Here is a 13,018-nt window from a genome sequence, read left to right on the forward strand (position 1 = left end):
TTGAAATCCAGCAGTCATTTATCTGATCATCTCTTCAACTTGTTCAAGTCATCTTGGATTATCCTATCTTGAGATTATCTTGGGATTTCGGGGCTTAGCGTCCCCGCGGCCCGGTCCTCGACCAGGCCTCCTTTTTTGTTACACATCCCCAGCCCGTAGCAGCTGTCTAACTCCCAGGTACCTACTTGCTGCTAGGTAACAAGGGCATCAGGGTGAAAGAAACTCTTCCCATTTGTTTCCGCCTCCACCGGGGATCGAATCCGGACCCTCAGGACTATGAAACCGAAGCGCTGTCCACTCAGCTTTCAGGTCGCTTTCTGCAGTCCTACAATCCTCATATATCACAACTCTTCTCATTAATTTCGCGTCATCCACGTACATCGACATATAGGACTCGACTCCTGTAAACATGTCATTAACGTATATTAGAAATAGAACTGGTCCCAGCACTGATCCTTGAGGTACTCCACTCGTTACTGTTTGTCAGTCTGACTTCTCGCCCCTGACTGTTACTCTGGCTCCTTCCTGTTCCTTACAGGTAGTTCCTTACCCATGCAAGGCCCTTTCCGCTTACTCCCACCTACCGCTCAAGTTTGTATAGCAGTCTCCCGTGTGGTACTGTATCAAAGGCTGTTTGGCAGTCTTGAAATATGCAGTCTGCCTAACCTTTTTTGTCCTGCCTTATTCTTGTTACTGTATCACAGAATTCCAGAAGGTTTGGTAGGCATGATTTCTCGTCTCTGAAGCCATATTAGTGTTTGTTGACATACCTAATGTTCTGCAGGTGTGTAACCAGTCTTAGCCTGAGTATTCTTTCAGATACTTCACAGGGGAGGTTTGTCAGTGATACTGGTCTGTTGTTAAGTGCCTCTTCCTAATCAATTTTTGAAAATTGGTACATTTACCTTCTTCCAGTAACTGGGCAATTCTCCTGTCATAAGTGACTCATTATAGATCCTTGCCAGAGGCACGCTGAGAGCCTGCGCTGCTTCTTAGTATTGACGGCGATAAATTGTCTGGTCCAACTGCTTTAGTTGCATCCAGTGTTGTCAACTGTTTCATGACCTCCTCTGCTGTCACCTCTATATCTGTTAGTCTCTCATCTTGGGTCATCTCCTCTTTAACAATGGGAGCTGCTCAGGCTCGGTTGTGAACACTCCATGGAAACTGGCGTTCAGTGCCCTGCAGCTTTTCTTGTCATTTTCTGTATATGCCTCTTCTGTTTTCATTAGTCTTGTCACCTTGTCGTTCACCGACATTTTCCTTCTTATATGACTATGTAGCAATTTAGGTTGTTTTTTCGATTTCATTGTAATATCGTTTTCATAATTCCTTTCCGATACTCTTCTTATAATAATATTTTAATTCCTAGTTCTGTCGCATCTAATCTTATTGTCCTCCGTCCTTTGTCTTCTGTACTTTCTCCACTCTCTCCCGCTTCTCAATTTTGCGTCCTAACACTGTCTATTAAACCATGGGTTATTATATTCCCTCCTTCCTTTTTCTTTAACTGTTGGTATACAACTCTATTCAGCCTTCTTGCCGTTTGACTTGACTAAGTCCATCATATAGTGGGTACCTCGTAGCCTGGTGGATAGCGCGCAGTACTCGTAATTCTGTGGCGCGGGTTCGATTTCCGCACGAGGCAGAAACAAATGGGCAAAGTTTCTTTCACCCTGAATGCCCCTGTTACCTAGCAGTAAATAGGTACCTGGGTGTTAGTCAGCTGTCACGGGCTGCTTCCTGGGGGTGGAGGCCTGGTCGAGGACCGGGCCGCGGGGACACTAAAAAGCCCCGAAATCATCTCAAGATAACCTCAAGATATATCTTGCACGGGTTTTCCCCTTAGTTCTTCTTCCCAGGCAAAGTCTAGGACAAAATGGTCACTGGCTCCTATCTTGAGGTTATCTTGAGATGATTTCGGGGCTTTAGTGTCCCCGCGGCTCGGTCCTCAACCAGGCCTCCACCCCCAGGAAGCAGCCCGTGACAGCTGACTAACACCCAGGTACCTATTTACTGCTAGGTAACAGGGGGCATAGGGTGAAAGAAACTCTGCCCATTGTTTCTCGCCGGCGCCTGGGATCGAACCCAGGACCACAGGATCACAAGTCCAGTGTGCTGTCCGCTCGGCCGACCGGCTCCTAGTGGTATTTCATGTTCAATATTCGTAACGTCTTCCTCATTCTGTGTGAAAATCAGGTCTAATAGACTCGGTGCATCCCCTCCTCTTTCCCTTGTGTCTTCCTTCACATGTTGTGTTAGGAAATTCCTGTCTATAACTTCCACTAATTTTGCTTCCACGTTTCTTCCCCACTAAGGAGAGTTCCTTATTCCCAATCGACCTCTCGGTGATTGAGGTCCCCCATGACCAGCAGTTTGGCTCTCTTTTTACTAGTTGTGTTTTTGCGGGGGTTGAGCTTTGCTCTTTCGGCCCGCCTCTCAACTGTCAATCAACTGTTTACTAACTACACTAACTAATTTTTTTTTTTTTTTTCACACCACACACACACACACCCCAGGAAGCAGCCCGTGACAGCTGACTAACTCCCAGGTACCTATTTACTGCTAGGTAACAGGGGCATTCAGGGTGAAAGAAACTTTGCCCATTTGTTTCTGCCTCGTGCGGGAATCGAACCCGCGCCACAGAATTACGAGTCCTGCGCGCTATCTGCCAGACTACGAGGCCCCCCTAACTATCTGTGAGCTGATGTTGCTGCCCTCTGCAGGTTATTTATACATGCCTTGTTGTTATCATCATACTCCTGACTGGGCCTTCAACTGTTTGGTGAGGGATTGTAGATTATCAAGATCACAATCCTCTTCCCATCACCTGTCAGAATCATAAGTATGGAGCTTCTGTTTCCATTAGTCCCCCAATCCTCTAGTTCCTCAAATTTCTCTCACCGCTTTATAAGGAGTGCCACTTTCCCTCCGTGTCTCTGTGTACTTTCTTTCCTTATCACTTGGTGTCCCTCTGGGAAGATTGAGTCCAAGATCATATCATATATTTTAGTTTCCACTATTGCAATTATGTCTGTATCCGCTTCACTAACCATTTCTTTTATTTCCTCTGCTTTATTGGATATCCCATCAGCATTGGTGTACCAAACCTTGAGACTCTTCTTGGAAACTCTGGTGCCAGAGTTCATATAGTTCGTCTGCCTACCTGTCTCCCTCGGTGTGTGCTGCAGGTGAGAGATGGAGGCTTTCCTATCTCCAATAAGTGGTTGTGAGGTGAGAAGTGCTCGGGAATAGGGAGGGGGTGGTAAGAGGCTAAGGAGATCTGGGCTGGGGGGCACATGGGGTCTGGGCAGCTAGGGGTGTCTGAAGGGCATTGTGGGGCTGAGAGGTAGGGAGGGTCTTAGAGGCATAAGGGGGAAGGGGGCTGAGAGGTAGAGGTTGGGAGTCAAAAAGAGGGTGTGCTAGGAGCAGGGGAGAAGCAGGGGCTGGTATCGGTTTTGGGGTAGAAGTGGGAAGTGGGAAGTCGTGGGATTAGGATGTGTGTGTGTGTGTACTCACCTAGTTGTGTTTGCGGGGGTTGAGCTCTGGCTCTTTGGTCCCGCCTCTCAACCGTCAATCAACTGATGTACAGATTCCTGAGCCTACTGGGCTCTATCATATCTACATTTGAAACTGTGTATGGAGTCAGCCTCCACCACATCACTTCCTAATGCATTCCATTTACTAACTACTCTGACACTGAAAAGTTCTTTCTAACGTCTCTGTGGCTCATTTGGGTACTCAGCTTCCACCTGTGTTCCCTTGTTCGCGTCCCACCAGTGTTGAATAGTTTATCTTTGTTTACCCGGTCGATTCCCCTGAGGATTTTGTAGGTTGTGATCATGTCTCCCCTTACTCTTCTGTCTTCCAGTGTCGTAAGGTGCATTTTCCCGCAGCCTTTCCTCATAACTCATGCCTCTTAGTTCTGGGACTAGTCTAGTAGCATACCTTTGGACTTTTTCCAGCTTCGTCTTGTGCTTGACAAGGTACGGGCTCCATGCTGGGGCCGCATACTCCAGGATTGGTCTTACATATGTGGTGTACAAGATTCTGAATGATTCCTTACACAGGTTCCTGAACGCCGTTCTGATGTTAGCCAGCCTCGCATATGCCGCAGACGTTATTCTCTTTATGTGGGCTTCAGGAGACAGGTTTGGTGTGATATCAACTCCTAGATCTTTCTCTCTGTCTGTTTTATTAAGTACTTCATCTCCTATTCTGTATCCTGTGTCTGGCCTCCTGTTTCCACTGCCTAGTTTCATTACTTTGCATTTACTCGGGTTGAACTTCAACAGCCATTTGTTGGACCATTCACTCAGTCTATCTAGGTCATCTTGTAGCCTCCTACTATCATCCTCTGTTTCAATCCTCCTCATAATTTTTTCATCGTCGGCAAACATTGAGAGGAACGAATCTATATCCTCGGGAGATCATTTACATATATCAGAAACAGTATAGGTCCAAGGACTGACCCCTGCGGGACTCCACTTGTAACGTCTCGCCAATCTGAAACCTCACCCCCTCACACAGACTTGTTGTCTCCTGTTGCTTAGGTACTCCTGTATCCACCGGAGTATCTTCCCTTTCACTCCAACCTGCATCTCCAACTTTCGCACTAGCCTCTTGTGTGGCACTGTATCAAAGGCTTTCTGACAATGTGTGTGTGTGTGTGTGTGTGTGTGTGTGTGTGTGTGTGTGTGTGTGTGTGTGTGTGTGTGTGTGTGTGTGTGTGTGTGTACTCACCTATTTGTACTCACCTATTTGTGCTTGCAGGACCGAGCATTGGCTCTTAGATCCCGCCTTTCCAGCCATCGGTTGTTTACAGCAATGACTCCTGTCCCATTTCCCTGTCATACCTAATTTTAAAATTATGAATAGAGTTGGCTTCCACAACCTGTTCCCCAAGTGCATTCCATTTTTCCACTACTCTCACGCTAAAAGAAAACTTCCTAACATCTCTGTGACTCATCTGAGTTTCCAGTTTCCACCCATGTCCCCTTGATCTGCTATTATTACGTGTGAACATTTCATCTATTTCCACTTTGTCAATTCCCCTGAGTATTTTATATGTTCCTATCATATCTCCTCTCACCCTTCTTTTCTCTAGTGTCGTAAGGTTCAGTTCCCTCAGACGTTCTTCATATCCCATCCCTCGTAACTCTGGGACAAGCCTCGTCGCAAACCTCTGAACCTTCTCTAGTTTCCTTATGTGTTTCTTCAGATGGGGGCTCCATGATGGCGCGGCATACTCTAAGACTGGTCTCACGTAGGCAGTGCAAAGCGCCCTAAAAGCTTCCTCACTTAGGTTTTTGAATGAAGTTCTAATTTTCGCCAGTGTAGAGTACGCTGCTGTCGTTATCCTATTTATATGCGCCTCAGGAGTTAGATTAGGTGTCACATCCACTCCCAGGTCTCTTTCTCGAATCGTTACAGGTAGGCAGTTCCCCTTCATTTTGTACTGTCCTTTGGTCGTCTATCACCTGATTCCATTTCCATAACTTTACATTTACTGGTGTTGAACTCCAGTAGCCATTTCCCTGACCATCTCTGCAACCTGTTTAAGTTCTCTTGGAGGATCCTACAATCTTCATCTGTCACAACTCTTCTCATTAATTTTGCGTCATCCGCAAACATTGACATGTTTGATTCCACTCCTATAAACATATCATTTACGTAAATTAGAAAGAGGATTGGTCCCAGCACCGATCCTTGAGGTACTCCACTTGTTACTGTTCGCCAGTCCGACTTCTCGCCCCTTACCATTACCCTCTGGCTCCTTCCTGTTAGGTAGTTCCTCACCCATGCTAGGGCCTTTCCGATTACTCCTGCCTGCCTCTCAAGTTTGTATAGCAGTCTCATGTGCGGTACTGTATCAAAGGCCTTTTGGCAGTCAAGAAATATGCAGTCTGCCCAGCCTTCTCTGTCCTGCCTTTTCCTTGTTACTTTGTCATAAAATTCTAAAAGGTTTGTTAGGCATGATTTCCCTGTCCAGAACCCTTGTTGGTGCTTGTTTACAAACCCAATGCTCTCCAGGTGCTCAACAAGTCTTAGCCTAATTATTCTTTCAAGTATTTTGCAGGGGGATGCTTGTCAGTGATACGGGTCTGTAGTTAAGTGCCTCCTCCCTATCACCTTTCTTGAAAATCGGTACGACATTTGCCTCCTTCCAGCAACTGGGCAATTCTCCCGACCTAAGTGACTCATTAAAGATCATTGCCAGAGGCACGCTGAGAGCCTGCGATGCCTCTTTTAGTATCCACGGTGATACTTTGTCTAGTCCAACCGCTTTAGTTGCATCCAGTGTAGTCAACTGTTTCATTACCTCCTCTGCTATCACCTCAATATCTGATAGTCTTCTATCTAGGGTAATCTCTTCTAACAATGAGAGTTGCTCAGGCTCGGTAGTGAACACTCCATGGAAACTTGCATTCAGTACCTCGCAGATTTCCTTGTCGCTTTCTGTATATGCCCCCTTCTGTTTTCCTCAGTCTTGTCACTTGGTCGTTCACCGACATCTTCCTTCTTATATGGCTATGTAGTAATTTAGTTTGCTTTTTCGCTTTGATTGCAATATCATTCTCAAAATTTCTTTCCGATACTCGTCTTATGTTAATGTAATCATTCCTAGCTCTGTTACATCTAATCCTGTTGTCCTCTGTCCTTTGTCTTCTGTACTTCCTCCACTCCCTCCTGCTTCTCACCTTTGCTTCCTGACACTGTCTATTAAACCATGGGTTATTATATTCCCTCCTGCTTTTTTCCTTTATTGTTGGAATAAATCTCTCTTCAGCCTCCTTGCATTTCCATATGACTTGGTCCATCATATCTTGGACTGCTTTTCCTCTAAGTTCTTCCTCCCACTGCACTTCTCCCAGGTAGTCCCTTATCCTTCTGTAGTCCCTTTTTCTGTAGTCAAGTCTCCTTACTCGGACCTCTTGTCCTTTGATCACAATTTTAAGCTCCATCATGTAGTCAAAGACTAGGACACAATGGTCACTAGGCTCTTAGGGGTATTTCATGTTCTAAATGCTCGATGTCTTCTATATTCTGGGTGAAAATGAGATCTAATAGGCTGGGCGTATCCCCTCCTCTTTTCCTAGTGTCTTCCTTCACAATCCCCGCCGCCATGGGGAGTCTTCGTTTCCCAATCTATCTCTCCTATCTGTGTGTGTGTGTGTGTGTGTGTGTGTGTATGTGTGTGTGTGTGTGTGTGTGTGTGTGTGTGTGTGTGTGTGTGTGTGTGTGTGTGTGTGTGTGTGTGTGTGTGTGCGCGCCCCAGAATAGTGGCACTTCAACACCAGCACAAGCTAAGCTGCCACAGGCCCCCGACATTGTCATACACCGGAGCCCACACCACACGCCGTAAGGACCCCCCCGAGACCACTACGATCCACACCTCCATCAACACCACCACCAGTAACTGTGGTAATTAACTACCCTCTTATCACCCACGCACTATCGTGACTGGTAACTGATGGTATCACTGCTGCGTCCATCCGTGCATGGTGTTCTAACGAAGTTACCCGTTAGCGACACAATCGCTTTACAAAACGCAACATTCTCTGAAAGGTCTCATTACGGGGCACTGTGTTGTATGACTCAGAGAGCCACGTGTTGAGTGCCACACGCCAGCATGGCACTGTGGCACCCACTGGTTCCTCAGGCACACTAGGGGCACTGTGAGGAGCACACAAGAGGAGGAGGACTGGCGAAGCTCGAAGGATTTGGTCAGACAAGGATCAAATGTGTCGAGATGGTTTGATAGGCGGACAACCTTTCACGTCGGGTGCCTAGAGTGCCGAGCCTTGCAGGTGGCTTGTCCAGGACTAGCTTGGCGGGTTTTTGACTCGTCCAGTACAAGCTTGGCGGCCTTTTGACTCGTCCAGTACAAGCTTGGCGGCCTTTTGACTCGTCCAGTACAAGCTTGGCGGCCTTTTGATTCGTCCAGTACAAGCTTGGCGGCCTTTTGACTCGTCCAGGACAAGCTTGGCGGGTTTTTGACTCGTCCAGGACAAGCTTGGCGGGTTTTTGACTCGTCCAGGACAAGCTTGGCGGGTTTTTGACTCGTCCAGGACAAGCTTGGCGGGTTTTTGACTCGTCCAGGACAAGCTTGGCGGGTTTTTGACTTATCCAGGACAAGTTTGGCGGGTTTTTGACTTGTCCAGGACTAGTTTGGCGGGTTTTTGACTCGTCCAGGACTAGTTTGGCGGGTTTTTGACTTGTCCAGGACTAGTTTGGCGGGTTTTTGACTTGTCCAGGACAAGCTTGGCGGGTTTTTGACTTGTCCAGGACAAGCTTGGCGGGTTTTTGACTTGTCCAGGACAAGCTTGGCGGGTTTTTGACTTGTCCAGGACAAGCTTGGCGGCCTTTTGACTCGTCCAGGACAAGCTTGGCGGGTTTTTGACTTGTCCAGGACAAGCTTGGCGGGTTTTTGACTTGTCCAGGACTAGTTTGGCGGGTTTTTGACTCGTCCAGGACTAGTTTGGCGGGTTTTTGACTTGTCCAGGACTAGTTTGGCGGGTTTTTGACTTGTCCAGGACAAGCTTGGCGGGTTTTTGACTTGTCCAGGACAAGCTTGGCGGGTTTTTGACTTGTCCAGGACAAGCTTGGCGGGTTTTTGACTTGTCCAGGACAAGCTTGGCGGCCTTTTGACTCGTCCAGGACAAGCTTGGCGGGTTTTTGACTTGTCCAGGACAAGCTTGGCGGGTTTTTGACTTGTCCAGGACTAGTTTGGCGGGTTTTTGACTTGTCCAGGACAAGCTTGGCGGCCTTTTGACTCGTCCAGGACAAGCTTGGCGGGTTTTTGACTTGTCCAGGACAAGCTTGGCGGGTTTTTGACTTGTCCAGGACTAGTTTGGCGGGTTTTTGACTTGTCCAGGACTAGTTTGGCGGGTTTTTGACTCGTCCAGGACAAGCTTGGCGGCCTTTTGACTCGTCCAGGACAAGCTTGGCGGCCTTTTGACTCGTCCAGGACAAGCTTGGCGGCCTTTTGACTCGTCCAGTACAAGCTTGGCGGCCTTTTGACTCGTCCAGGACAAGTTTGGCGGCTTTTTGACTCGTCCAGGACAAGCTTGGCGGCCTTTTGACTCGTCCAGGACAAGCTTGGCGGCCTTTTGACTCGTCCAGGACAAGCTTGGCGGCCTTTTGACTCGTCCAGGACAACAGCCGCCGTGTTAAACAAGGTGTAAACATGACTCGGGCCGTCTACAATGTCTGCCAACATCAGGGGCTCCATTAGCAACATTGGCTCATCTCATAGACAGTCTCGTGAACTATCAACATCCTGAACCACTTCCAGATGACAAGTCCACCGAGATCACCACTAAGACGTCCCATCACAGTCTTGGCCAAGCTGCAGCAGCTCGTCTCGTGTGAACTGTACTCGCCAACCTGTGGTCTTGCAAATATGTGTAAATGCCAGCATCTGTAGACTGCTGAGCTGTACTGTACACACTACAATGGCTGAGTGGTTTCGTCCCCGACCTTGCCGTAACTCTCATGACCCATGAACTTGACAAACACCTCCAAAGGATACCTGATCAACCAGGCTGTAACTCATACGTCAGGCTGCGAGCCGCCGCGTCCAACAGCCTGATTGATGAGTCCAGCAACCAGGAGGCCTGGTCGACGACCGGGCCGCGGTGACGCTAAGCCCCGGAAGCACCTCAAGGTAACCTCAAGGTAAGGAAACCTTGTCGTTACCTAGGACTAACTATCCAACACATGAATATGTAATAATATTAACTAATGAGGAAATAGGTATTGAATGGGCATTACACTCAGAACGCCTCTGAGGGGTCGCAGTAGTACTCAGAACGCCTCTGAGGGGGTCGCAGTACACTCAAAACGCCTCTGAGAGGTCGCAGTACACTCAGAACGCCTCTGAGGGGTCGCAGTATACTCAGAACGCCTCTGAGGGGTCGCAGTACACTCAGAACGCCTCTGAGGGGTCGCAGTATACTCAGAACGCCTCTGAGGGGTCGCAGTACTACTCAGAACGCCTCTGAGGGGTCGCAGTATACTCAGAACGCCTCTGAGGGGGTCACAGTATACTCAGAACGCCTCTGAGGGGTCGCAGTACACTCAAAACGCCTCTGAGGGGTCGCAGTACACTCAGAACGCCTCTGAGGGGTCGCAGTATACTCAGAACGCCTCTGATGGGTGTCGCAGTACACTCAGAACGCCTCTGAGGGGGTCGCAGTATACTCAGAACGCCTCTGAGGGGGTCGCAGTACACCCAGAACGCCTCTGAGGGGTCGCAGTACACTCAGAACGCCTCTGTGGGCTCACAGTATACTCAGAACGCCTCTGTGGGCTCACAGTACACTCAGAACCCCTCTCTGGGGTTCGCAGTACAATCAGAACGCCTCTGTGGGGTCGATCGCCGGGTGGACGCGCCTAGCCTGAGGACAGGTTGAAATATCAAGGGAGCGAGGCGCCGGCTCCAGATGATCCAAGTGTTCCGCTACCATCCCTTACCCCCCCCCCCCCGCAGGCCTCGTACCTCAGCTCCTGGCCCCCGGCATCCCTTCCATGGGCTGTAGAATCATATTATGTCTCTTCATAAGTTCCTTTACTATAGCCCGCCCAAGTCAGGCTCTGACTGAGGTAGAACTCTTGAAATCCTCGACAGGTAAACACAGGAGGATGATTGGCTATGGAGGAGAAGTTAATGTAAATTCCCATTCTCTGTTAGATGGGGGTGGGGGTGGGGGGGGTTGAGGGGTGGAGGTAGGGGGGGGGGGTGGAGGGAGAGGTTGGGGGTGTATGGAGTTGGCGGAGCTGCGTCGTGAGACTAGTGGGGGGTAGCTTGGAGGAGGGGCGGTCAAGTGGGGGTTGTTGTGGGGAGGGGAGGTGGGGGAAGGTGTGCTGGGGTGCTGGAATGGGTGGGGGGTGTGGGGAGGGGTCAGAGACGACGGAGGGTGTGGGGGGTGTAGGAGCCCCAGGAGGGGTCCAACAACACCCCCGCCCCCCTGCCATGTGAACCAATACACCACTACAACCACCTCACTACACTGCCTGTTTAATCTTTGAAACCTTCTTCCTTCCTTTCGAAAAACCCGTAGTTTAGAGCTCACCTCACTACAACACCCACGAGTACAAGTCATCACCTAGAACTAAACCCAGAACCCTAAACCCTAAATCCTAAACTCTAAACAGGACCGTGGATGGTCTACACTTCAGAACCCTAAACCCTAAATCCTAAACTCTAAACAGGACCGTGGATGGTCTACACTTCAGAACCCTAAACCCTAAATCCTAAACTCTAAACAGGACCGTGGATGGTCTACACTTCAGAACCCTAAACCCTAAATCCTAAACTCTAAACAGGACCGTGGATGGTCTACACTTCAGAACCCTAAACCCTAAATCCTAAACTCTAAACAGGACCGTGGATGGTCTACACTCAGTAGTGTATATCCACACTAGAAGTCTCGTTTCTCCACTGGAAAGCACTCCAACTCCCACTCAAAAATCCCCGAGGCACTCCTAGAGCCCTGGGAAGCATTCTTCAGCCCCCAACACCCGACCACAACAACACCACTCACCAGGGCGTCCCTCAGCCCCAACACCCGACCATAACACTCACCAGGGCGTCCCTCAGCCCCAACACCCGACCATAACACTCACCAGGGCGTCCCTCAGCCCCAACACCCGACCATAACACTCACCAGGGCGTCCCTCAGCCCCAACACCCGACCATAACACTCACCAGGGCGTCCCTCAGCCCCAACACCCGACCATAACACTCACCAGGGCGTCCCTCAGCCCCAACACCCGACCATAACACTCACCAGGGCGTCCCTCAGCCCCAACACCCGACCATAACACTCACCAGGGCGTCTCTCAGCCCCAACACCCGACCATAACACTCACCAGGGCGTCCCTCAGCCCCAACACCCGACCATAACACTCACCAGGGCGTCCCTCAGCCCCCAATACCCGACCATAACACTCACCTGGGCGTCCCTCAGCCCCAACACCCGACCATAACACCAGGGCGTCCCTCAGCCCCAACACCCGACCATAACACCAGGGCGTCCCTCAGCCCCAACGCCCGACCATAACACTCACCAGGGCGTCCCTCAGCCCCAACACTAACCTGGGCGTCCTTACAGCTGGCCAACTTCCTCTTGTCCAACAGAGCCTTGAGCTCCCTCAGGTCGCCCTTCTCCACAGCGTCGTGAATCAGGTCGATCTTGGACTGTCGTCGCCGCCCGGGGAGAGAGAGACAAGGGGTGTGAAATAGAATATAATCATTAGTATACTGATTAAACCGGTTAACGTACGCTTTTAACCGGATATACCCGTCAAAATAGGGGTTCTAACCGGTTACGTTACGTACCGGGCATGAGAGATAAACTTATTTGCAGGAGTTAAATGTTTGTGAGGTATTGACTATCTGGCTGTTAGGTCGATATTGGGAACTAGAGAGTATAACGAGGCTATGGTTATACTAGCAGACATACTAGTTATACTAGAGAGTATACTGGACATACTAGGAGGCATACTGGAAGACAGGGACCGGTGCAATGGGTGTAAACTAACAGGCAAGAGGAACAAGGTTACTTGAGATAAATATCAGTGACGAGGATAATATTAGTGTTTTGATCAATGAAGTTGTTGTGGGTAGTAAAGCGAAGTTATATGCATCGTCTCTCTCTCTCTCTCTCACACACACACACACCCACACAACCCCATCACCCCACACCCACTCATGTAGCATAACAGTCAACAGGATCAATACTGTCATTCTAGGAACTGACAACACACAGACCCAAACCCGGGCCCATATGTTAGGGCAACACCAGGCAAGGAAGCACAGACAGACACAGACACAGACACAGATATAGTGACAGACAAAATAAAGAGTATATACGACCAATGCAGCACTAGAAGTTGAAGGGACGACGACGTTTCGGTCCGTCCTGGACCATTCTCAAGTCGATTGTGACAATCGACTTGAGAATGGTCCAGGACGGACCGAAACGTCGTCGTCCCTTCAACTTCTAGTGTG

At 49.3% G+C, this 13,018-nt stretch overlaps 1 protein-coding gene across 4 annotated transcripts in view; it reads right to left on the reverse strand.

Annotated features, from left to right (window-relative positions):
• LOC123770574 (uncharacterized) overlaps window positions 1-13,018 on the reverse strand; it is a 266,666-nt gene that overhangs the window by 195,681 nt on the left and 57,967 nt on the right. For all 4 annotated transcript variants that reach the window (XM_069301841.1, XM_069301840.1, XM_045762611.2 and 1 more), the window contains exon 4: window positions 12,104-12,205. In XM_069301841.1, coding sequence (XP_069157942.1) covers window positions 12,104-12,205 — 102 coding nt within the window. The remainder of the gene's footprint in view (window positions 1-12,103; window positions 12,206-13,018) is intronic.

Source organism: Procambarus clarkii, chromosome 46, assembly GCF_040958095.1.
Source record: "Procambarus clarkii isolate CNS0578487 chromosome 46, FALCON_Pclarkii_2.0, whole genome shotgun sequence".
Taxonomy (NCBI): Eukaryota; Metazoa; Arthropoda; class Malacostraca; order Decapoda; family Cambaridae; genus Procambarus; species Procambarus clarkii.